At 39.0% G+C, this 23136-nt stretch overlaps 1 protein-coding gene across 6 annotated transcripts in view; it reads right to left on the reverse strand.

Moving 5' to 3' along the window:
• PLXNB2 (plexin B2) overlaps positions 1 to 23136 on the reverse strand; it is a 259621-nt gene that overhangs the window by 63499 nt on the left and 172986 nt on the right. For all 6 annotated transcript variants that reach the window (XM_039383554.1, XM_027742588.2, XM_039383552.1 and 3 more), the window contains 9 exons: positions 19063 to 20173; positions 17196 to 17378; positions 14633 to 14755; positions 10429 to 10529; positions 8225 to 8351; positions 6534 to 6684; positions 3911 to 4025; positions 3068 to 3170; positions 2493 to 2594 (listed from right to left, as the gene is read on the reverse strand). In XM_039383554.1, the coding sequence (XP_039239488.1) occupies positions 2493 to 2594; positions 3068 to 3170; positions 3911 to 4025; positions 6534 to 6684; positions 8225 to 8351; positions 10429 to 10529; positions 14633 to 14755; positions 17196 to 17378; positions 19063 to 20173 (2116 nt within the window). The remainder of the gene's footprint in view (positions 1 to 2492; positions 2595 to 3067; positions 3171 to 3910; positions 4026 to 6533; positions 6685 to 8224; positions 8352 to 10428; positions 10530 to 14632; positions 14756 to 17195; positions 17379 to 19062; positions 20174 to 23136) is intronic.

Consider the following 23136-nt stretch of genomic DNA (forward strand, 5'->3'; position numbering starts at 1 on the left):
TTGCTCATCTCCACCTAGAAATGAAGATGCTTATATACACAATGTTGGCTAGTGTACTTAGTCACCCATGATAAGGCTGGTTGTGCCTTTTAAGTAAAGCACAGATTAAACCGAGATAATAGAACTAGTAGTTCAAAGTGACAAGAGAACATTAATTTTTGCTTTTTCTAAGCAAGAATTTAGGCAAGGAAAGTGGCCATACCAATGTTCTAATCAATAAAGACCTTAAATGTGCTCATAGCTGCATGACTGCTAGCTCCTAACGCACTGTAATGCCCAGCATATCCTGTAGTAAAATTGTTCCACATGAGAAGCCAAATGCTATTTTGCATTTGGGCTGCAGGCCAACCCCTACAAAATATCCATCCATGGCTTCTCCTGAGCCACCCCGATTTCCATGAGATGTTTACCAAAGGCTGAGTGTAAGTTATGCCCTTACTCAAATGAATTTTCAGTCATCAAAGTTACTGCTTCAGATAGCATGACCCCGCAGGCATGAGTGCCTGTATGATTACAACTATTTTATGCCTTATTTGTCTGCTATCACATAGAGGTCTGTGTATACAGCTGTAGTAACTGTGTGTGCCTATTCCAGCCCTGGCACTGAAGGCATTATATTGTTTTGGCTTAAAAATGTACATCTGTACCAGGAAATATGGAGCTGATTCCATGACAGACATGACATTCCCATATGGCTCTTACCCAAGAAAAATTACTCTGACATCATTTGACACTCATTGCTCTCCAGCATCTTTCCAGCTTTGGGCCTATGTATTCACCTTGACTTAGAGAGACTTGAAATCCCTGTAAGCCTTCCCAGTTCCAAGTTGATAAATACATACTAGGTCTGTTCTGTAGGCAAATTGTTAAACATTGCTACCCATGATAAAGCACTCAATCCATACGATGTGTCTCTGTCTTTGTTAAATGTAATTGATATCTCACAGAATAAAAAAAACCAACTCAACAGGTTTTTTCCATTGGTTTTTTGCTACTAGTAGTTCAGAAAGATTAAAATGCTTAATTACAGAACGATAAACTAGATAAAGGACTTTTTGGATTCCTGCTGCTGCTTCTCCTCCTTGGAGGAAGAGGGTCCACTAGAAGCCAAATTCAGTACATCTAAATTATGCATCTACCCTGAATTTATTCTTTAGAGTGGCTTTTCCACTTATTTCCAGGAAGCAGGAAAAGATTTTCCTCTTGTACAGAGAAACAGTTCTTCATAATGTTAAACAAAAGAAATATGAGTTTAAACTCTGGAATACTCTTCAATTTTTAGCATAGAGAGCTGTGGCCTCTAAGAGAAGTGTTGTGTGCCACATGTTGCACACAGTCAGATATCCTAGCAGGAACCAGTCCTAGCACCTCAGAGAACAGACCAAATTCACCCAATTTCTTTTAATCATCTGTATATATTTTAAGGTCTTCAAACAAAAATGTTTATCTTTGAACTTATGTTTATATAGCAAGGTCTTCATATATGTCTATCGTAGTGACACTCAGCATGGTCTTCTTATGATTACAGTGCTTATGGGTTGCTTTTTACCCTTCTCTGAATACCCTTCTTACATCGCTGCTCTTCAGACCTGTTGACCCTTTTCCATCCCTTGGCAGACACAGCAGAGGTGATAGAAGGGATTTATAAGCTATAGAGTACTTCAATTTGGAAAAGGAAAAAAAACCCTCAAAAAAAAGAGCCTTCTTTCCCTTGATAGATGGCCACTAGCTAAAGAAATCGATGCACTCCTCCCCAGTGTATCTATCATCAATTTACACAAAGACAACACAGAAACAAAGAATAAAAATAATAACAATACTTGAGCTACTACCCAAAAATGATTTTTAAGCTCTGTTTTTGTCCAACTAACAATAACATTTTATGCATTGTCTAGGTTACAAAACAATTAAAAGCTTGAGGTCAAACTCTGACTTCTCAGAAGATTTGTAATTTATTTTCTGGAAGCAAGTATAGAGAAAGAGAAGCCTTTGGTATGGTTGAAAAAATGCCTGATCTTCTAGTTTGATGGTCACACACACACAAAAGCAAAAGATTATTTTATCCAAGCTAAGAAAAATTTAATTTCTGAGTGCATTTTTGTGTTTGAAAGGTGAAAACTGAATTAAGCACAACAACAACAAAACCCAGTAAGTATTTAATTAGAAAAAAAGATATGAAACATTCACAATTTCTACATCACCTCTCATTTCATTAGATGAAAAAAAAATTGTCCAGTGTTTCATTAAGTCTTAAAGTGCCCCCTCCAATTTTAGTAGTTAAAATATTTTTCTCCAGCTATGATTCTCTCTTGGTGATGACTCTACTACAGTAACCAACACTGCATCAAACTTGAATGTGTAGCTCTTTTCTTTCTTTAAAAACAAGTATGAGCAGGATCTCCAAGGCACATAAACTAATGCTTTAGTTTAGAGGTGTGGATGCAGTTTAACTTGCATTCAAATGACAGGTAGCTTTGAATTAATCTGCTTACCTGATAATAATCTAGATGCTTTCCCTCAAAATACACAGTTGTTTGGTACTCCATAGGTATTATTGGAGGGTCAGGGTTTAGAAACTGTGGGCATTCTTCTTCCTGGGGAGAGAAACATTTTATATATTATTACAAACAAAAAATCTTATCACAATAAGCTCCAACGGCCTTCGGACAATAGAATGCTTGTTCTGAAGAACTTCATGCTTAAAATACAGTGACAGATTTGATTACACCCTTTCAAATTAGACATGCTAAAAATGACTGCAGCATATGTCAAAGCTGTGGGTGATTATCTTTCCCTGCCTTGAAATCACGTTCCTCCCATTGAAGCAAAATAGTAAAAGGAACAGAAATATCCTGTCAGGAGTTATTCAGTCTCACTGCCCCTCCTCAATCACACCCTGAATTCCCACCCCCACACTGTCACTAAAAAAAAAACCACCTTACACTTCTGGAGTTAACTTTAGGATCATTTTTAAATCCCTAATTCAACCAACTGATATGAGATATAAAGCAAACAAAACACTGAAGTGTTCTAATAAAAACCTAATAACCTTATTTTTAAACATTACCATATTTTGTTTAATCACATCCTGTATTGAAGAGGACTCTTCACAGATATGTCTTTTCCAGTCCCACTGGCAATTCCATCTATTGCTTGCACAGGAATAGCATCTACAAATATAACACGGTAGTCATGACAAACTGTCAGGCTTTTTCCCCCACTGACAGAAAAAGTAAATGAAATGCCATATTTATTCATGGAGAGTAGATCAGTCTGTTATAACATCCTTACTATGTTAAGCTGAAAACTTTATAATAAGAACAGTTCAAGAAATCCAAAAAGCTATTTTAGCTATTAAATATTTGAGCAAGGATCAGAAAACCATAGTATCTTGCACAGACGTTGAGATCAAGCCTGAGAGGACTGGAAATTATTTTGATCAACCTTCATACATAAAACTGAACAAAGATTTTGGGCTGGTTGTGCCTGCCATGGGGCAGTAACATCTCAAGCAGGGCAGATGCTGGGGGCAGAGTCAGCATTGACTGTCCTACTTGAAAGCACCACAACCTAAAGCACTAATCTATCATTTCAGGGAACTAGTAGGCAAGCAGATATCCACATATCCAGATATCCACCTGCAGATACATCAGCAGCTACAGAAATGGTAATCCAATCAACTGGCCTTTAATTATATGTGCCATGAATATTCCACACCTTGTGTTGCTGGTTCATCTGGTGTCATTCAACCATTTTTAAACTGCCTTTAAAGGTAAGAAAAAGGATTGGGACACTGGCAATCTTTGAGAGTGCCAAAGGCTTAATTATGAAGTGATTGAGTAACTCAGCTGTCAGTCACTTCACACACAAAGCTACAGAATCTAAACACTTAAGAAGCTGAAATACTTACGGCTGATTTTCAATAAGATTCATTGCTTCTTCACAGTCATAAAAAGGGTAAGTATGTGATGCAAAAAATATCTTGTTCTCTTCAAAGGTTAACTGAAGTGGAACTGAAACATGATCTATCACAAAAGAAAAAAAAATTATCCAAGTAGTTGTTGAATTCTTCAGCTCTTGAGTTGAATGATACAATGATAACACTTTTATCATTTTACAGGACATAAGCAAATATTTAACTATCCTGTTGACTCTCTGGATCTCACAACTATAAGCTCTGTTTCGTCTTTTTAAGCTTTAACAAAATTTTCAGCATATGGTTCTCAGAAGAAAAGCAGAGGTAGAAAAAAGGGAAGAAGCAAAATTAAAGAATAGCTTTGTTTTATGGAAGTGTTTCTCAGTAGTGCTATCATCATGCTAGCATTTTAAAGAGCCTAGAAGAACATGGAAAATTGAGTAAGGAGATAACTGAACACAGACGAAAGCTGGCACAGGAACAGTCATTTTAAATAAAACATTTTCTTAAATATGAATATGTCTGTGTGTAAAATTACTTTCATTTTTGAATTAAAACTGTTGTCATGTGAATTAAAGCAAGTGATCTTTGTGATTAATGCCCAACAGTGCTTGCAACCCTAAGTTAGCACAGGCACTTGTGAGCTTCAGTTTGCCATACATGATTTCTCCGCAAATGTACTTCTCATCTGGATTATTACCAAACTAAGTGTTGTGCTTTCCTCAGTGAAACTTTTTGAAATACCTTTTTTAGAAATCATTAAGCCCTTATGACAAGCTATTTCACAAGCTATTGAGCAATTTCAAACTCTGCTTTCTTGAACAGGTTCTTGGAAGACCATCAACTGCTTGGCTGGAAGTTACTTTTGCCTGCACTGGGTGCCCTTGAATATTTCAGACTCAAAGGAATGCCAGGGGATTTCCTAACAATAGGATGGTGAAAAAGCATCCTTCCTAGAAACGTCCTATTCCTTTTGGAACCAACCACAACTAAAGCAGCCCAGACTTTTCCAACATCAGTAGGGTTTCTTAAGAGTAACTGGATGGCTCTGTACTTTTTGTCACATCCTGCAAGGAACATACAAATATCATGCATACAAATATCTTAAGGGCAGGTATCAAGAGGATGGTGGCAGACTCTATTCAGATAGAACAAGGAGTAATGGCCAAAAACTGAGACACAGGGAAGTCCCTCTGGATATGAGGAAAAATATCTTTACTTTGAGGATGACAGAGTACTGGAACAGGCTGCCCAGAGAGGTTGTGAAATCTCCTTCTCCGGAGATATTCAAAACCTGCTTGGACATGATCCAGCGTAACCTGCTCTAGGTGAACTTGTTTTATCAGAAGGGATGGACTAGGTGATCCCCATAGGTCTCTTCCAGTCCTAACTATTCTGTGGTTCTGCGAACCACTGCCTGTGTTTGTAGCTACCTACCTTCTGCTGGTGTCTGCTGAGCTTCTGAGCATCCTTATATTACTTTTGAATATTCTTTCAGATGGATCCCTGTGCAACCAACTTAGAGGGACATATTATTTCTAGGTGACTTGCTTATTCTAATGCCTTCTCTGACAGGCTTCTAGTCTCATATTTTATGCTGGACAACTCTGAGATGTCATGTTTATCAACCCCATTACTTTATGCCCCGCTTTACAAAATATTTAGGGAATGTGAGTTGGCCCTAAATAACAGAGCACTGTGACATGTCCCAGCTAGTGTAAAACTCAACAATAAGATTTTAATATAATTATTTTCCCTGCAATTGCAACTGGATTTTGACCTCTTTCAGCCTTAAGAGAATTGAAACTTATCTTAAAAAGTGCTTTCAAATACCGCTCTGATAGTTCATGACTGCTTTGATGGATACCTCAGGGGTATGTCTGCAAGCTGTAAGAGCACCTGTTTTGTTTGTTATTTCTTTTCAGCTTTTAAAACTTGATACATAATAAACAGTGCTGTGTAACCAGTTTCAGTCCATGTGTTTATACATCAAGATGTATGAATTAAAGCACCAACAAAGTACTATCTAGGAAATAAATTATGGCAGGCAACAGATCTTAAGCCTGTAATCAGTGGTTCAGAACAACAATGCAGTCTTTAATTATATGATCAAGTATTTTTCCACTGGGCTTACTCTTGCAGAAGTTGGAGGACACACAGTAGAAGAGGCAGAAGGCTTTATGATAGAAAGGACAGCCTTGTGACTAGAAAACAAGCCACTGAAGTACTACTGACTAGAGCAAAACTAAGACATCAGGCATGAACAGCTCACAGTTGAAGCACATATGCATCTCTTCTGACGCTGCAATTCTGATTAGAGTAACTGGGTTTTGTTTGTTTGGGACACAGAATAGCACCTCTCTGGCTCCATGTCTATGTGCCTACCAAGCTACCGTTTCAGTTTCCTAGCAGAAACACTGGGAATGCTATAGCTTATGAATACATCAATGCAAAAAGTCTGAGCAAATGGACAGTTTCAGCAACAGACTATTTGGGGAAGGGACTGGAAGAGGAAAAACCCCAGTTTGTATGCATCTCATATAAGAGCATCACATTAGAAACAGCAGTCTATGTTCTTTTCTCTTATTATCTATGGAGGGTAGAAGTATTTCTTTACCTTGATGTTTTGGTGTCGGAGGAATTATATCAGGTGGATCACAGATAATAACCCCTTCTTTCAACTGAGCAGAACGTGTTGTTCCCCCAAATGTACAGCAAACATTGTCACTTGCAGTCAAAATTGGCAATGGACTTACAGTCAGTTCCACCTGGAAACAATTTAAAAAGGGTAAGATGTTTGGAAGAAATGATCCAAGAGCTGGTAAGGTTTATAATCACAGTATTTCAACTGCTTTTGTTGTTGTTGCTGTTGTTGTTTTGTTTTGGGTTTTTTTTTGTTTTGTTCAGTGGTGATATTTTAGCTAGCATCACAGAAGATGGCTCTCCTTTTCAATTTTTATTTCTTCCCATCTGGTAATCTTTTCTTCTTGTATCTCTACCAGTTTTTCCAGGCTGGGTCTCTGCTGAATTACACTGATACAAAAATCTCTTGTCCTGTCAATCCATTAGATCAGAACAAAAATGTCTGTACAGACACACCTAAAGCCTTTTATTCTTGTCCTCAGCATCCAGTTTAGCAACACTAAACAGAGTGGTTAACTCTTAAATCCTGACAAACTTAATCAAAATTACATTAATCTTCTGTGTTACAAGAGAATAATGGGACAAAGCTGGATAGACCAGAAATGCTGGAGTTTGAAAGGGATGAACAGAAACATGGCTTCCTCAACACTCAATATAACTGCAAAAAATCTATTGAGATCTATCACTACTGATGAAAAAGGATTTCTGAGTGATGGTGAGATGTTAACCTCCTCCAGGAGAGTGTATGTGAGGAACTAAAAGCAAAATAAGATAAGAAAACTTAACAAGGAAAGAGGAAACAACTGAAATGAAATTCTGGATGCTGTCCTTGACTTAATGTTTCAGGTGTGTTCATTATACAGTTTAACTTTTTCCATTTCTTATTGCCAGTAGAAAAGACAATCATCCCTTTCTCACTGAAACCAGTTACACTCTACTAACGTCTTTATTCAACATAGAAATGGCCTTAACACAATGCTATTTACATCATTTAGAAATGGAATTAAAGTGACTTGGCAGACAGTTTCTTTATTTCTGATTAAGAGGAATTAAAAGCCATTTACTGATTTTACTTGCTGAGCATCCCTGGTAAGGCCTCAGTCTGCACTGGCATGCTCCATTTGAAATTAGAGAAAGTTTTAACACCCTGGTCACACTCCAAAAACTCAGTTTTGTTGCATGAGTCGTTTTGCATGCTGAATTTACCTTCTCCATGTACCCAGTCAGACTCCACTGCGTAGGCAAATCCACTGCTGATTTTAAAGCAACAGCTTATGGCTTCACTGCTTACTTAAGTTTATGCTCAAGTAAGCTGAAAGGGCAGCATGAAATCTGCCCTACCAATTATTTTTTATGGGTTATACAACACTGTGCAACACTTCCATAATATTCAGACAAATGTAAGTACTTTATCATCCACACTAGTGCATCACTTCGGTTTACAGAAGGTCAAATTCAAAAATTTCTTAGAAGAAAATGTAAACTGCAACCTGCAAGAACAGCAGGCAAGAAAGAGCACTGTGAGAAATGCCAGAGACTGAGATATCGAAAACACTATCCTAATCCTGGTCTTCACTGCACATAAAGAAATGCAGATATTCATCTTCCTGGTAGTCACATCAATGTGCTTTAAGAATATATAAGGAAAGCATTTTCCTGTTATACCTTAGCAGGGGCTCTGCGACTCATATTTAGAGGGTCTGCACTAATGATAGTCACACATGTGCCACTTGGACTCCACAGCCAGTGGTTCTCCTTATCAGCTGTTCCACAGTCTGCCTTCTTTGTGCACCTGAAAAAAAGAAATAAAAACCAAAGCAAAGCAATATTATAGCTGGACTCTGACAAAAAATTTGCTTTAGTATTGACTAGTGGGGTTGCTATTAAAGAATTTTTAACAGAATAAGTGGTGTAATAACTATTGATGGTTTGAGGTGTCAAAAGCAAGTGCCTGTACTATTTTGGACACCACCTGGAATTAGACAACCCAAATCCATAAAGAGGAAGTAATATTTAGCACAGGAACCATTGTCTAATCATCTGAAATCAAGCTGAATAACCTGCATTGTAATATATAACAATATCCTGAAGGATCGGGCACAGCCTGTTTTTTCTGCAAGTCAAATGGCAGACATCTATATTTTGTCAGTGATAAGACACAACACTCATGAGCATAAGACGAAACAGAGGAGTATTGCTGGAGATACTCAAGCTTGTGGAGAGTTGTGAAACAGCTCTAGAAATGTTACTTTCGCAGTGCATGTTTTCATTACCTCCTGCCACTATTTAAGGCCTCTCCCTGCCAAGGCACTGTTAGAATTACAGGAAGACAAGAGTGGCTATGCAGCCTCACCAAAAACACTGTGAGATTTTCCCAGCTCAAGTACAGGAAGAAGAGATGCTGCAGTACAGAAGCTGCATATGTGGCTACAAAAGCTTGTTGAAGTGTGTGTGGGGACAATCTCATGCATATTCTTTCCATTCTGTGCAAAGTTTAGGAGCAAATGCTGTGGAACCTCTGGTTGCTGCAGCAGAAGACTACTAAATCATCAGGGGCTTTAACACAGTGCAGTTGTTGCACAGCTCTGTCAAACCTCCTTTAAACAAATAATTTACATACAGAGTCTACATTTACATAACGTATCCCTAAACACACTACTGAGTGCTGTGTATGAGCATGAGACAGACTTTAAACTTAGAAATGAAACAGTTTTTTCTCCCCACAGAAAATAAAGACTAGCAAATGTGAAAATTCATGTTTGCCTCTTCTCAGAAACCATTAATATTTTGAAATATTGAGGTCAGTGGTCATATCAGAAATCTGAAGGGAAATCTAGGGAAAATTGCCTTTTTTATGATATATGATACAACCTTCAACTCCCAGCAGCCCAGGAGGAGTTTGAGGTTATATTCCAGATCCTCGGGTTTTATCCACAGCAACTGAAACCTAGGCTGGAGGAGTTACAGTATATTACATAAACTTGCACACACTGCATAAGTTTCTCTGCAGTGCTCCATATTATGCTACATCAGGCTGATAGGTAACCTAACGCAGTAGTTCACATTTTCAGGCAGGAAGGTAGAAGCCTGAAATTCATCTGCATATTATAATTAAACATCCCCTTTGTTCCAACAGCAAGAAGTTAGAATCACGAATTCCCAACCATTCATGCCAAGGGGTTAATTAACTTAGTCAAAAAGAGAACTGCAGGACTGCTCTTCCCTCTCGGCACTCCAATCAATGCAGAGTGCAAAGAAAAGACATTACAGAGCAGTTCAGTGCTGTCCTAGTTTACATGTGTTTGAATATTCATTCAGTGAACCTCTGCAGATAGTCAGCCAAATACCACTTTCTGCTCTCCTACAGGTAGGTGAGGGTCCCCTGTAGCCTCATGTCTTGATAGACGAAGTTTATATAAAATCAGCATTTGAGCTACACACTTTATTTTAGACATGGAACAGTTTTTTCCAGTTGTGTTCTTTTTTACATTTTACTGCTCTACTTAAAATACATGCTATATTTTCTGAGTTTGAAATAGGGAGCATTTTTTATTTTCTGGAAGAACATTTGACTGTACAGTTCAAAGAGAGATAAAATATACAGTTAGAAAACGTATAATCATTCTCAGCATCAGCAGAAAAGTATATATTTTCCCAAACTAATCAAATCTGCATAAGTAAATGGGGACTTTTTTTGTGTGCATAGAATATTGATATTAATGTCTTTGTGAATAAAATTAAATCACTATCTGGAGTGTTAGGCTGAGTACAAAATGCTGAGATCACTACGTTGAGCAGTAACCCATAGCACGTGTCAAAACTTGAGCTATTCCACCGCCTGCACCTGAGCAAACACCGTCAGCACTCACCTGCCCTCTCTCACACACCAGCCACAGTATGGATCCCTCGCTTGGGCACACTTCTCACAGTCCAAATGTTTGTGGCAGTCCTGCACAGGTAACCGATACACCTGGAGAACCAAAAGCAAGGCAAACCATAACATCTGCAGAAGGCACAACAAGACAGAAATGTTTGTGCACAGAGCTGTACAGCGTCATTGCCTGTGGCAGCAGAAGGCTTGACCCTGTATTATTATCATCAGAGCTCAGCCTGTTCTTAACAAAATATGTACAAAACCAGAGTCTGTTTTTTCTCCCTTAACAAAGTCCAAATTCCCACACTTTTTCTTGATTTTTTCTCACTCCAATATTATTTAATCAGTCTTTAAAGTGACGTAGGACATTGTTATAATCAAGAATCATTAGCAAATCTTACAAAAATTGAGCTTTTCAGTTCCTCCAGTTATGTTACTTCTGGAAATCTGCATTACAGCAGTCATCTCAGGACAGAAACTGCATCAACAATGCTCTGAATTCAAGAAACAGTTACTGCAGGACAGATACTCTCAAAAGGCTAACTTGGAACTGACTAGATAATTTTTTTAACAGAATATTCTCCACTCCATATCACTAGCACAGAGATGAAATTGTTTGGAAATGCACTTTTAGCCAGAAGGCATTTCAGAAAGTCTGCAAGCATGAGAGAACCAGGGCGCTTCGGGTTACTGCACTTCTCCATGCATAACCCTCCACCATGGAATACATTCACAAAATAAAATGGAAATAATTATGACAGGAAGCAGCAGGGAAAAGAATATCATCAATTCTCATGTCTCATTCCCCCAGTAAGTATTTAGCTTCTGGTTTTGATTTCCTTTGGTGCTGAGAATAAACAACTTTGTCACAGAAAGAGGAGCCAGCAAACAACCATTCCTTTTCGCTATGCTGCTGAAATGATGCAAGAGAAGAATGGGACATACATCTTCCTGTTGATGGCTATGTTTTACTTCTAAAGAGCGCAAAAAGTCTAGCAACAGTAACTCTGAGATGTAGGCTTTCTTATAATCTCTTTTAAAACAATTGGCAATTAAAAAGCTACTTTCCTAGCCTGAGTTTGGCCTTTTCCTCACATTTGGAGAGTTAAGGAAAATGACTCACTTAGGGAAAATGCCAATATTGTGCAGTTGGCTTGCATTTATTAATACAGGTGTTTACCTTTTCAGCAATCTGTTCTTTTTAGCTAACTGGAGCTGAGTTACTGGCACTCTGTTTCACTAACTGGTACCCATGAGAAATTGAATATCCAGTGAATGGGGTTTTTTTTATGACAAAGTATTTATTTCATAATTCTGGCAGGCATAAACAAGCCCTAGAGATTGCTGTCTCTGCAAGTTTTATGTGACCTTAATGATTAAAAAAAACCAAAACCCAAACCAAAAAAGCAGCTCTGTTTACAGATAGTTTCAAAATGCAAATAAACTAATTTTAGAGATTTTCTAGTTGGCAATCTAAATCAAAGAGTGTTAAAAACTAAAACAAGCGAACAAGCTAGTGATCATGGCAAGTGACTGGCACAGTCTTCTGCTTTCCTCACAGTATGGTATGCACCGTAAGGAATCTGGGATCCTACCAGTGACGTACACTTGTAATGAATCAGTATGAGCAGTGCAGGGGTGCTAAGCTCCTTTCCAAGTCCCCCAAGAAGCTGCAAGGGGTTTCTCCTGCTCTCTGTCCAAGCTGTGGGAGCAGAGCAGACCAACTTTTGAAAGCATTTCCTCCAAGCCACCCACTGCTATTGACACCACAGCAGAAGCTAGGAGAAGAGGGAGGAAAAGTGAAACAGGAAAGGAAGAGCTTGATTCTCACTATGGCACTTAACCTCTATCATTCTTGCCTGTATTTCTCTTGTCTGTATTTCTCTTATCGCCTGCCACATCACCACTTTCACTTTGCTCAAGTGCTTACAGAACCCAAGCAATTAATTTCCAAATGCTGAGGCAGGTTGCATCTGCCAGGTAGCTCACCAGCCTGCACACCTATCAGCGCAGCTAGCTGCTCTTTATTGTTTACCTTATTTTAAATAACTCTAAACCATTTAAACTCACAGAGTTATGATATCTCTATTCCTAGAACTCACAGCCATGCTTAACCCAGAAGTGCATGTTTCAGCATTTATTCTTCTCCCCTTGCTTAGTTGCTTCATTTCTCCCAGCTCTGAAGACCTCTATTCTCCTCCTGTCTATCTGCTTCTAAAAGTGGGTGGGACTGCTCATTGTAATTAACTCCTGGAGATGACAGTAATGTAATGCCATTACAGAGCTCCCAACTTTAGCTATTCATATTTAAGCTAAACAGGTTTTGTAAAAGAAAACTATTATTCATATTATTCAGAAACAGCAGTGTCTACGAGAGCTACTTGAAAAGATTAAAGTGAAATCCTTTCTTTGGCATAAATTTGCTGTTTTCTAAATTTAAATGTTTTGTAGAGGTGGAATTATTTTTTTGCAGGTTTCCTCTGAAAAAAAATTGTCTTGGCCTTTTAAATTCTACTATTTCAAGGTGACTGCCACCAGAAAACTTATCTTCCTTCAAGATTGCTGTTATCCCTTACGCTACTCAGCAGGACATGCTGTAGCCTCATAAGGGCCTCAGGGCTTTTACATAACATGCCAGCTTGTCATATGTGGTGCCAGGCCACCCAGAGTTTCGTGGACAATGTTGAAGTTTGGAGTTCTGTTCCAAATCTGAACAGAATCCAAATGAGAAGTATCGACTACTGGAGAAAAGGAGAGGAGAGAAAGGGGGAGAAGGAGGGGGAGAGGGAGAGGGTCGGAGAGGAGAGGGTCGGAGAAGAGAGGAGAGGCTTGGAGAGGAGAGGGTCAGAGAGGAGAAGAGAGGGTCGGAGAGGAGAGGGAAGGAAAAGAAAAGAAAAGAAAAGAAAAGAAAAGAAAAGAAAAGAAAAGAAAAGAAAAGAAAAGAAAAGAAAAGAAAAGAAAAGAAAAGAAAAGAAAAGAAAAGAAAAGAAAAGAAAAGAAAAGAAAAGAAAAGAAAAGAAAAGAAAAGAAAAGAAAAGAAAAGAAAAGAAAAGAAAAGAAAAGAAAAGAAAAGAAAAGAAAAGAAAAGAAAAGAAAAAAAAGAAAAGAAAAAAAAGAAAAGAAAACCTGTCTCACACTGACATATTATTAAATCTTTATCAATTGTTTATCTGGCATTTTTTCAAACGTGGTTTCTAGCCTGAAAACCTTCAGCTAGACTATAACATTCTTGTAGCATGAATTTATATTAATCCTTTTATAAAACAGTCAGAAAATATTCTTCTTGTATTGTTTTTCCAAATACTCTCCTTTCATAGCCCCCCCTCTGCCTCCCCCATTCTCTGTGTGTTACTGCTGCAAAGCACCTCCCATGTTGTATTCCATGTCACTGTCAGGGCTGCAGATGGTCACAGCCTGTTACCCACCTTGTACCAGAGAGCGGCTGAACCAAGCGTTTGACACCAGCAGCTCCAGCCTCCACAAAGAAAAGTGTCAGAAGAGGGTTACAGTTGGAGGTGAAGGAAAAATCTGGCATCCTTCTCATCTCTACTTGCTTTTTTTCTCCCTTTCTTTACAAATCTCCACTGTGCCCTCACCTGACAGCACAAAGAAGGGGAACCTAAAAGAGATTGCCTGTGCCTTTCCTAAAAAATTGGACTTTTCCCGCTATACTCAAGCAGAAGCTTAAACAAAAATGTCCCCCAAATATGTAATTATCTCCATTGCTTCTTAGTTTTTGATAGTAAGACCCACAAAACTCCTGGTGGCTTTACAGATGTGTCAGTGCTAGTATGTGTGCCACCAGAATCCTGAAGTACTCTTTGAAAGAACTGATGGCAGCTAGAGTATCCACCAGTGCTCCACACATACCACACTCAGCTCTAGGGCTGCCTGGCCCCGAGGCTTTCTGGTGCCAAACATGTTCACTTCGTCCTTCTCACAGATCCTGTATGAGAGCTTCAGAGGTGAACTCACTTCCCATTCCCAATCACTAAGCATCACAGATATGACAGTTCTCCAAGTCACAATAAACAAGTCCATCAGCTTAGAGTTGAGAAGGGTCTTTATACACGCAGAGTAGGGGGAGTCCCACTAAATAGGGTGACTTCCAGGAACAACACAGAAATGTATAAATCTCAGGTCAAGCTTCAGAGAAAGTGAAAGTAGGCCTGGTCCTTAATACAAGCAGGACACGTTACCTTGTCTGTGGTCATCACGTACAGATTTTCTTGGGTTTGGTCAAGGACCAGATCCTTCTTTATGGGTTTATTTAGCTCAATAGCAAGAGAGCTGTACTCAGTTGCAGTGGATGACAGGAACACCTATTTCACGGAAGAAAGAAAGGTGGTTAATGTTGCTTCTTTTCACCCAAATATTATTATTATATCTGGCTACTGCAGTAAAAAAAATAAAAATGTTTCTGAAACCACACTAACAACAAAAGCAGGACTAAGCAGAATTTCCATACGTTGTTGGTTGTGGGGGGCAACATAGTGGAAAAAAAATGACGAAATGGCAGAGGTACTTAATGCCTTCTTTGCCTCAGTCTTTAAGACCAGTTGTTCTAAGGGCACCCAACTCCCTGAACTGAAAGACAAGGATGGGGAGCAGAATGAAGCACCGAAAATTCAAGGGGAATCGATCAGTGACCTACTGCACCACTTTTACACACAAGAAGTCTCTGTGTACTGAGGGAGCTGGCAGAAGAGCTCCCTGAGCCATTTTCCATCATTTACCAGCAGTCCCAGCTAACTGGGGAGGTCCTATTTGACTGGAGGTTGGGAAATGTGACGCTCATCCACAAGAAGGGTCAGAAAGAGGATCCAGGGAACTACAGGCCTGTCAGCTTGATCTCAGTACCAGGGAAGGTCACAGAGCAGGTCATTTTGAGTGCCATCATGTGGCATTTGCAAGGCTACAAGGGGATCAGGCCCAGCCATAATGAGTTTATGAAAGGCAGGTCTGGCTTCACCAACCTGATCTCCTCCTGTGACTCACTTAGTGGATGAGTACAGGGCTGTGGATGTTGTCTATGTACACTTCACTAAAGCCTTTGACACTGTTTCCCACAGCATTCTCCTGGAGAAACTGGCTGCTCGTGGTTTGTACAGATGCACTGTTCGCTGGGTAAAAAACTGTCTGGATGGTTGGGTCATCCAGAGATGGTGGTAAATGGAGTAAAATCCAGCTGGCAGTTGGTCATTAGTGATGTTCCCCAGGACTCAGTATTGGGCCAGTCCTGTTTAATGTTTTTATTAATGATCTGGCTGAGGGAATTGAGTGAACCTTCAGTCAGTTTGCAGGTGACACCAAGCTGAGTTGGAATGTTGATCTGCAGCAGGGTAGGAAGGCTCTACAGAGGGATCTGGACAGACTGGATTGATGGGCCAAGGCCAATTGTAGGAGATTCAACAAGGTGAAGTGCTGGATCCTGCACATGGGTCACAACAACCCCATGGAAAGCTACAAGCTTGGGATAGAGTGTCTGGAAAACTGCCTAGCAGAAAAGAAGCTGGGGGTGCTGGTAAATGGCTGACCATGAACCAGCAGTGTGCCCAGGTGGCCAGGAAGGCCAATGGCATCTGGTTTGTATCAGAAATAGTGTGGTCATCAGGAATAAGGAAGTGATTGTACCCCTGTACTCAGCACTGGTGAGGCTGCACCTTGAGTACCGTGTCACGTTTTGGGCCCCTCACTACAAGATAGACATTGAGGTGCTGCAGCATGTCCAGAGAAGGGCAAGGAAGCTGGTTAAGAGTAAAGAGTACAAGTCTTATGAGGAGCAGCTGAGGGAGCTGAGGTTTTCAGTCTGGAGAAAAACAGGCTGAGGGGAGATCTTATTGCTCTCTTCAACTACCTGAAAGGAGGTTGTAGTGAGGTGGGGGTTGGTCTCTTCTCACAATTAGCAAGCAATAGGGAAGGAGGAAATGGCCTTGAGTTATGCTAGAGGACGTTCAGATTAAATATTATGAAATATTTCTTCATAGAAAGGTTTGTCTAACATTGAAACAAGTTGCCCAGGGAACCGGTCAAGTCACCATCCAAGGAGATATTTAAAAGATTTATTGATGTGGCACTTAGGGACATAGAATCATAGAATCACTAAGGTTGGAAAAGACCTCCAAGATCGTCGAGTCCAATCACTAACCTAGCACCACCATGTTCACCACATGTCTCTAAGCACCACACCCACATGCCTTCTGAATACTTCTGACATTGTTTGGTGGGACTTGGCAGTGCTAGGTTTTTGGTTGGGCATGGCCATCACTCTCCTTCAAGCAAAAGAAGGTGTTTGGTGTTGCAGTCTTGACATTTTAACACTACAAACATGTCAAATCTTGAGCACCACACAATCAGAATTTATCAGAGCTTCAGCCTGGGCTTTGTATTGCCACCTCTATTCACTGAAAGGCCAGAATGACAAAATGAAAAGTTGCTCTTAAACTAGTATGGGCTTGAATAGAGATAAGGCTAGAGCAGCTGTTAGATTACCAAAGGCTGTTTGTATAAAGCTCTCAGTAGGTATGTAATCCTTTGGGAAAAGTGTCATTCAGGCAATGCTAATTCAGTCTGTGTATCGGATAGCTGAGGTACATCAGCAATAATATGGTTTTTCTCTGAGATTAAAAATATCAAGCTCCAAGAGAATTTATTCTTGGTAGGTGATCTTATAAATCCCGTTTACTTCTAGAGTAGCCATATGCTATCACTACAGTTCACAACCTTTTAAATACCTCCAGTCTTTTAAGTCCAGTTCGTTACCTTAAGAATTTTACCATCTGAAGTTCCCAGAAAGGCCACGGTATGCCCGTTCTCCACAGCCACAGTGACAGCCGTGAGATTCATCCCTTCTTTTTGTAGTACTGGTTTCTCTATAACACCATTCCAACTTCCCAAGAGGTATGGCAAGTGTTCGGAGCCACAGGGGAAATTTTTGCTTGCATTCTAATAGAGAATAACAACACAGAGCGATGTTACACATTCAGATCACTAATTCCTAGCTCAGAATGAAGTGCAGCCCTATTACCAGAAAGTATAATACACTTCAGACATTGAAGAGTACAAAGAGAGAAATGGATTATCTGGCCATTTTCCCCCAGCCAACAGGCAGTAATCAGAGAGCAGCCTGCTAATTGCAAACTGCTTCGATGCTTTCACTTTCCAGGAGGTACAGGGAGAGAAAACTTTTTGTTTCTATCTCATTATAGCAGCACACTTTAAAAAATAACCAGTTTGTTCAATTAAAATGAACAAGTCATGGAGATCAGGTTAACCAATTTTGTGTTAAAGATTGTTTTTTTATTGCTGTTTTGTTTCTTAATTTGCTGCCATTCATAGAAGAGCAACCCTCTCGCAACCTTCTCATGAACTTCAACACATTCTCTCTTCACTATGCTTTAATACTGAGCTGCAGAGAGTGCCACCAGAAGGAAGTTCATTCACACCTTGCCTTTCCTGCTATATTTGGTAACAAAACTGTCTTTCTGATCTGAAATCCACACCTCCTTTTGTCAGAAGCCATGGTCACTCCACTTGTCACATTCAGGATTTCTATGTTTGATGCTCACCCCATATGCAGGGTACTGCAGAGAGTAACACTGGTGGTTTGAAGCAAAAAGTGTTCTTTTAGCTTCTGTTAGCAGTAGTGACCTATTGTGTGGGAGATGGTTGTAGTCTCATAAAATGAAGGATTACGGGTCGATACCAACAAAAGGTATTCCCATGCCCCATCTCTTCAGCTGTTCACTCCTCCCTCTGGACTACAGCACATCACTTAAATTGTGCTCAAACAGTTGCTTATGAAAGTGTGTACCTTGGTCAAGCTGGGGAATTAAGATATCCTCCTAAAAGCTTGCTGAGTTATTTTTAAAATGACTTAATTTCTCAACCTAGTTTAGGGTTGGCTGCAGTAATGAATGGCATGCACAAGTGGGGCTTGGGAATAGAGTGATGTGAGCAAAACCATCATAAAGCCAACAGAGATGCTGAAAACTGACAGTCATAAATTGAAAAACAGTATCTGGAGGGGTGTAACAGTACCCTCCAAAACCTTTATAGCCAAGATAATGACAGGTCATAAAAAGAAGATGGCTATCATGCTATGGAATTATTTTGAGCCACAGCAAAATATGAACACCACCTGAATATAAGAAATCTGGGTATTTCAGTAATTTTAAAATAAAAATACAAGTGATAAACAACATTAAATTACAGTATAATCTCAAATATTCTTAATATCATTTAAAAGTACTATAAATACATTAACTGAAACCAGAATTGTCTATAGTGATCATCCAGAAGCTGACCATGGGTGTAACAAATCCTTGCACTTGACTCAGTAACTTCCATACCAGAAGGAAACCTTTAAAAGAAGTGCATTTAGGAAAGCCACATTCATCTTTCAGAAAACATCAAATCCTTTTTAAAAGACTCAAAATTTAGACTATATTGCCACTTCTTGCTTGACCTGTTCCACAGCCCCCAAGAACATTCCATTCCTATAGTAAGTCCAGCTATTGAGTTTTCAGTCATCTGATCTTAGCTCAAAGTCACACCAAAACAGTAGTTGTATATTTTTCAGTAACTCTAACACAGATTCTAAAACTAATATTTATATTACTCATATTACCAGTCCATGTAATGCACACGGGTTTTCTGCTGCAAAAAGTTTGTAAAATGAGCTGGTATTCTTTTTAGTGTAGCAATCGTTTCGGTTTTTTTCAATCTTTTCATTGATTTGCCGCAAGGAAAACACACACAAGGCGGACTTCAGAGAGCCGTCATCTTTGTTTACTTTGCTGAAGAGTGCAAGAAGAACTTTGTCATCTGAGGGAGTATCTGCAGGTTGTCTCTGTTGAGCCATGCTCTCAGCCAGCTCTTTTCCCGGGGTAGTGATGAAAGCAGAATGACAGTGATCATAGGCACCATCATCATCTTTGCAACCCAAGTCCATTTCAAAGTAGGAATAATAGTGGGCATCATCTTTGCACAGACGTGCAATCAGTGTGCGGTTATTGACAGGTTGTTTCTCTTTCTGATTGAAAATAAAATAAACATAATTTTTATCCTCAAAGACTGCCACAAATTGTTGTGTGCTTGATGAGTGAAAAGCTGACTTAACAGCTGCTGAGTCTGTATACATTTCAAAAATGTCTTTCCCATCTCTTTCATAAAGCTGCCGAGTGCTGATTATAATCCCATTATCATTAGGTCCATTCCCTTTCCCAACGAATAGCACTTGGTCGTTATTCAAGGAAGTGATCAGTCCCACAGTTGATACATTCTCATCGTTGCTTGCTACAAAGGACTTTTCTCCACTAGTGTCTACGTAATACTTCTCATTGCTAATGTTTTGCAGATCTCTGATGGCACAGATTCCCTTAAAAAGGCTTCCACATACCACAGTTGTATTATCCACCTTGTTCAGCAACAGTAATTTGTTATAATTGTCAGTCAGTACGGCCTCTTTACATTGATTTTCATCAATGGGAGGTGTGCACTTTTTGTTGTCCTTTCTTGGACCTGTTTCTACAGATCTTATTACTTCCAGGTTTTCTGTAAGCTGATACAAAGCATTTACCACTCCCAAATAGATTATCCCAGTGTCATTATCCACTGTTAGATGATTTAGCTCTGTAGCACTCTGAAAAAATTTCAGTTCCTCATTTCTGGATAAGGTAACGCAAAAACAGCTCAGAATGGTCAGTGTCCAGATCCATAAAGCCATTTCTGTGTAATACCTAAAAAGGGAAAAAAGCAATACCATGAAACATATTGAAAAATACAACTTATACAAAATTGAGAAATGTGGAAGTTTTTTCTCTCATGACTTCAGACACAAATACACTTATCCTTGTGCAGGTGTATCTTCAAATCCTGTTAATTGCCTAACAATTTAATCTGTTGGGAAAGGATTTAACAAGGTCATATGTCTAAATGATTATCATATAACCCATTAGATAATCAATCCTGTGCTAAAGCACAACGAGAACAGCAGCCAATTTGAAACAACATAGAGCGCCAAGACGTAGTAGTGCTTCTCCAGATAGCATCATACTGTGCCAATATTTACTGCTGAAATTTTAAAAATAAGCTGGAGAATCTCAGTGTTTCGGGTAGCTCCTCCTTAAGGCGTGGGAGGGGGATTTACACAAAAATGTTTGAAACATTCGGTGTTGCAGGACTTTCTCCAGAAAGGAAAAAAACCTTCCACTGAGAACAAGCAAATCTGGATCTGGCTGCTGATGCTCTTTGATCTTCATCAATGAAGATCAGAAAGAGAGTGGAGTCCTTAACATGCAACATTGCCTTTGACTGCTGGTATACACCACAGTCCAACACTTCCATTCACTAAGAGCACTGCCACTTCATAGTTTCAAATCTGTCTTAAGAAAATCACTTAAGAACTTTTTAAGATTAAGATTCTGCTATCTTTTTTTTTTTTTGTTCCTTATTTTACTTCCCAAGCAGATGACCTGGCTGTTTGGAATTAGACAAAGACCTTCTGAGACTTGTAAGCAGGGGTCTAATTTTAATCTGAAAATTTAAATGAGGAAGCAAGTCCCAGCTGGCATCCTAAGCACAGAATATTTTGTCAATATTTTCTCCAAGTGTTTAGCTCTGAGAGCAGAAAATGAAAAGTGGTATGCTTGGACACACTGATGTTAGGGAGAAAGGATGAATAGCATTTGGAGGAAGAACTGAAAAATAAATACGATCCACTGCACTTTCATTTTCAAAGCTAGCCATGGAATTCCTTGATCTGATGAGTGAAGAACCTGTAAATTTATATGAAATCTCAAGTTAAATCTGAAAATATCTGAAAGTCTGAATAGAAAGAAAACAATAAAAACACAGAAAAGACAGGAGAAACATTTAACAAAACAATCTAACAGGCAAAAGTCTTGTAGGAGGAGGAAAAGAGCATAAAATACCAAAATAAGAAACTGAAAAAATAAAATAAAACTTTAAAAATTAATAAAGAAGGAACCATGCTCCTGTGCCAGCTATTACTTCTGTTTTGGCAGGAGTAATAGATTCTGGTGGGATATGAAAGACAATGCTTGAAACATCATTTATACTGGATAACTAAGATTAAACATCAACAACCTGAATGCAAAAGTTTGAACAGGAGGGAAGGACTCTTTTTAGCACAAGCCATCTGTCAGCTCCCCAAACCAACTTTGCATTGCCAGCAATGTGGAAAGACAATTCCTGACCTCCAGTATTGACTGTGTTTTTCTTCTCTATGGAGAAAATTCTTGTGCAATGGTGAGAACAACTTCCCTAAAAGCAGAGTGATTTGAAAACCCCAAAACCCTACTAAATGTAACTCAGGATAATAATGAAGACTAAATAGAGGGCTAACTTCAATCTTGTTTTGCTGAAACTCCTATCATGTCACAAAATGGGTAGGTAACTAAAATAACACCAAAGACAAGACAGTTCATCCCCAACAGCTGAAGCCTGACTTTCTAATGATAGATCGACCTCCTATGAGAGTGACCCAGAAAAAGCTAAGAATTATAATCCCTTCTTCAGACACGTAGACTTCAGTATATGCTTTGTAATATAATGAAGTGTTGTATCTCTTTACAACAACAGGAGACCTGCTCTAAGGAACCTAGAATTCTTCAGAATTCCTCTCTTCTTTTCTTAATGGTCCCAAGGACTTCAATTTTCCAAACAAGCTTTGATCCCAGCTTACATCTCCATGGCTAAATGATACGTGATAATGCACGTAATCTAGTTTCAAATATTATCCTTACTGTTATCTGCAATGAAATAAAAAAACAGTTTGACATACTACTGCAATGTTGTTTCATAACAGTTTTATAATTCTATTATATATTGCCAAAGGAACAAACGTAGAAGAATTGAGATTCATTTGTTCATGTTTTTCCCACAAAGTAATTATTTTTAGATTATTTTAATCTCTGCTCTCAGTACAAAAAAACCCCCATAAATAGCTCTACTTACACAATATCCCAAAAATTAATGGAAAGTAATTTATTGTACCTAAACTTCTACATTCAGTTCACCTCCATGTTAACTTATTTCAGTGGATTGAAAAAAACCATTTTGTTCATTGTTGGCACCCAGGACACAAAGACTGCACTTGCAATACATCTGCCTTTGTCCTACAGATGAAGACAAAGAGTCTTGCTGGTTCACGTCAGAGCCAGGATTTAAGGACAAGTACGTTTCACACCTCTAAACTAGACTCTTAGAAGAGTAATTAATCTCTCTGCATAAAAACGGGTAATGTTTCCTCCCTACTATTTTCTGTCTTGTTTACTTTTAAAATTTTGGACTTAAATTATTCAGAACTACATGCACTTTCCATTAACTGTGCCTTATCTTTTTTGTTGTCTGTTTGTTTTAGTTATTTACTCCATGCCACCCTGTCTCATGCCAAACCATCAGGTTATCTCAGATCTCTATGCAAGGTAACAGTTCCACAAACAGTAAACAAAAATTTAATATGCTCTGAAAGATTCAGAATTAAACTCTCATTCACTTCTCAAATAGCAGGCTTAAGAAAAGAAAAAAGCAAACAGAATGAAATGAGATGCACTACAACCACATCGCATTTTCACCTCATCTTAACTGAACTGGGAAACAGCCGCTGGAAGAATCCCGCTATGACCAGCTGATGTGGTAGGAATGACAGCGCTGCTATTAACACAGATGCCCTACTGAA

The sequence above is a fragment of the Pipra filicauda genome, unplaced genomic scaffold, assembly GCF_003945595.2.
Source record: "Pipra filicauda isolate LSUMZ 115617 unplaced genomic scaffold, ASM394559v2 scaffold113_size4260070_pilon, whole genome shotgun sequence".
NCBI lineage: Eukaryota > Metazoa > Chordata > Aves > Passeriformes > Pipridae > Pipra > Pipra filicauda.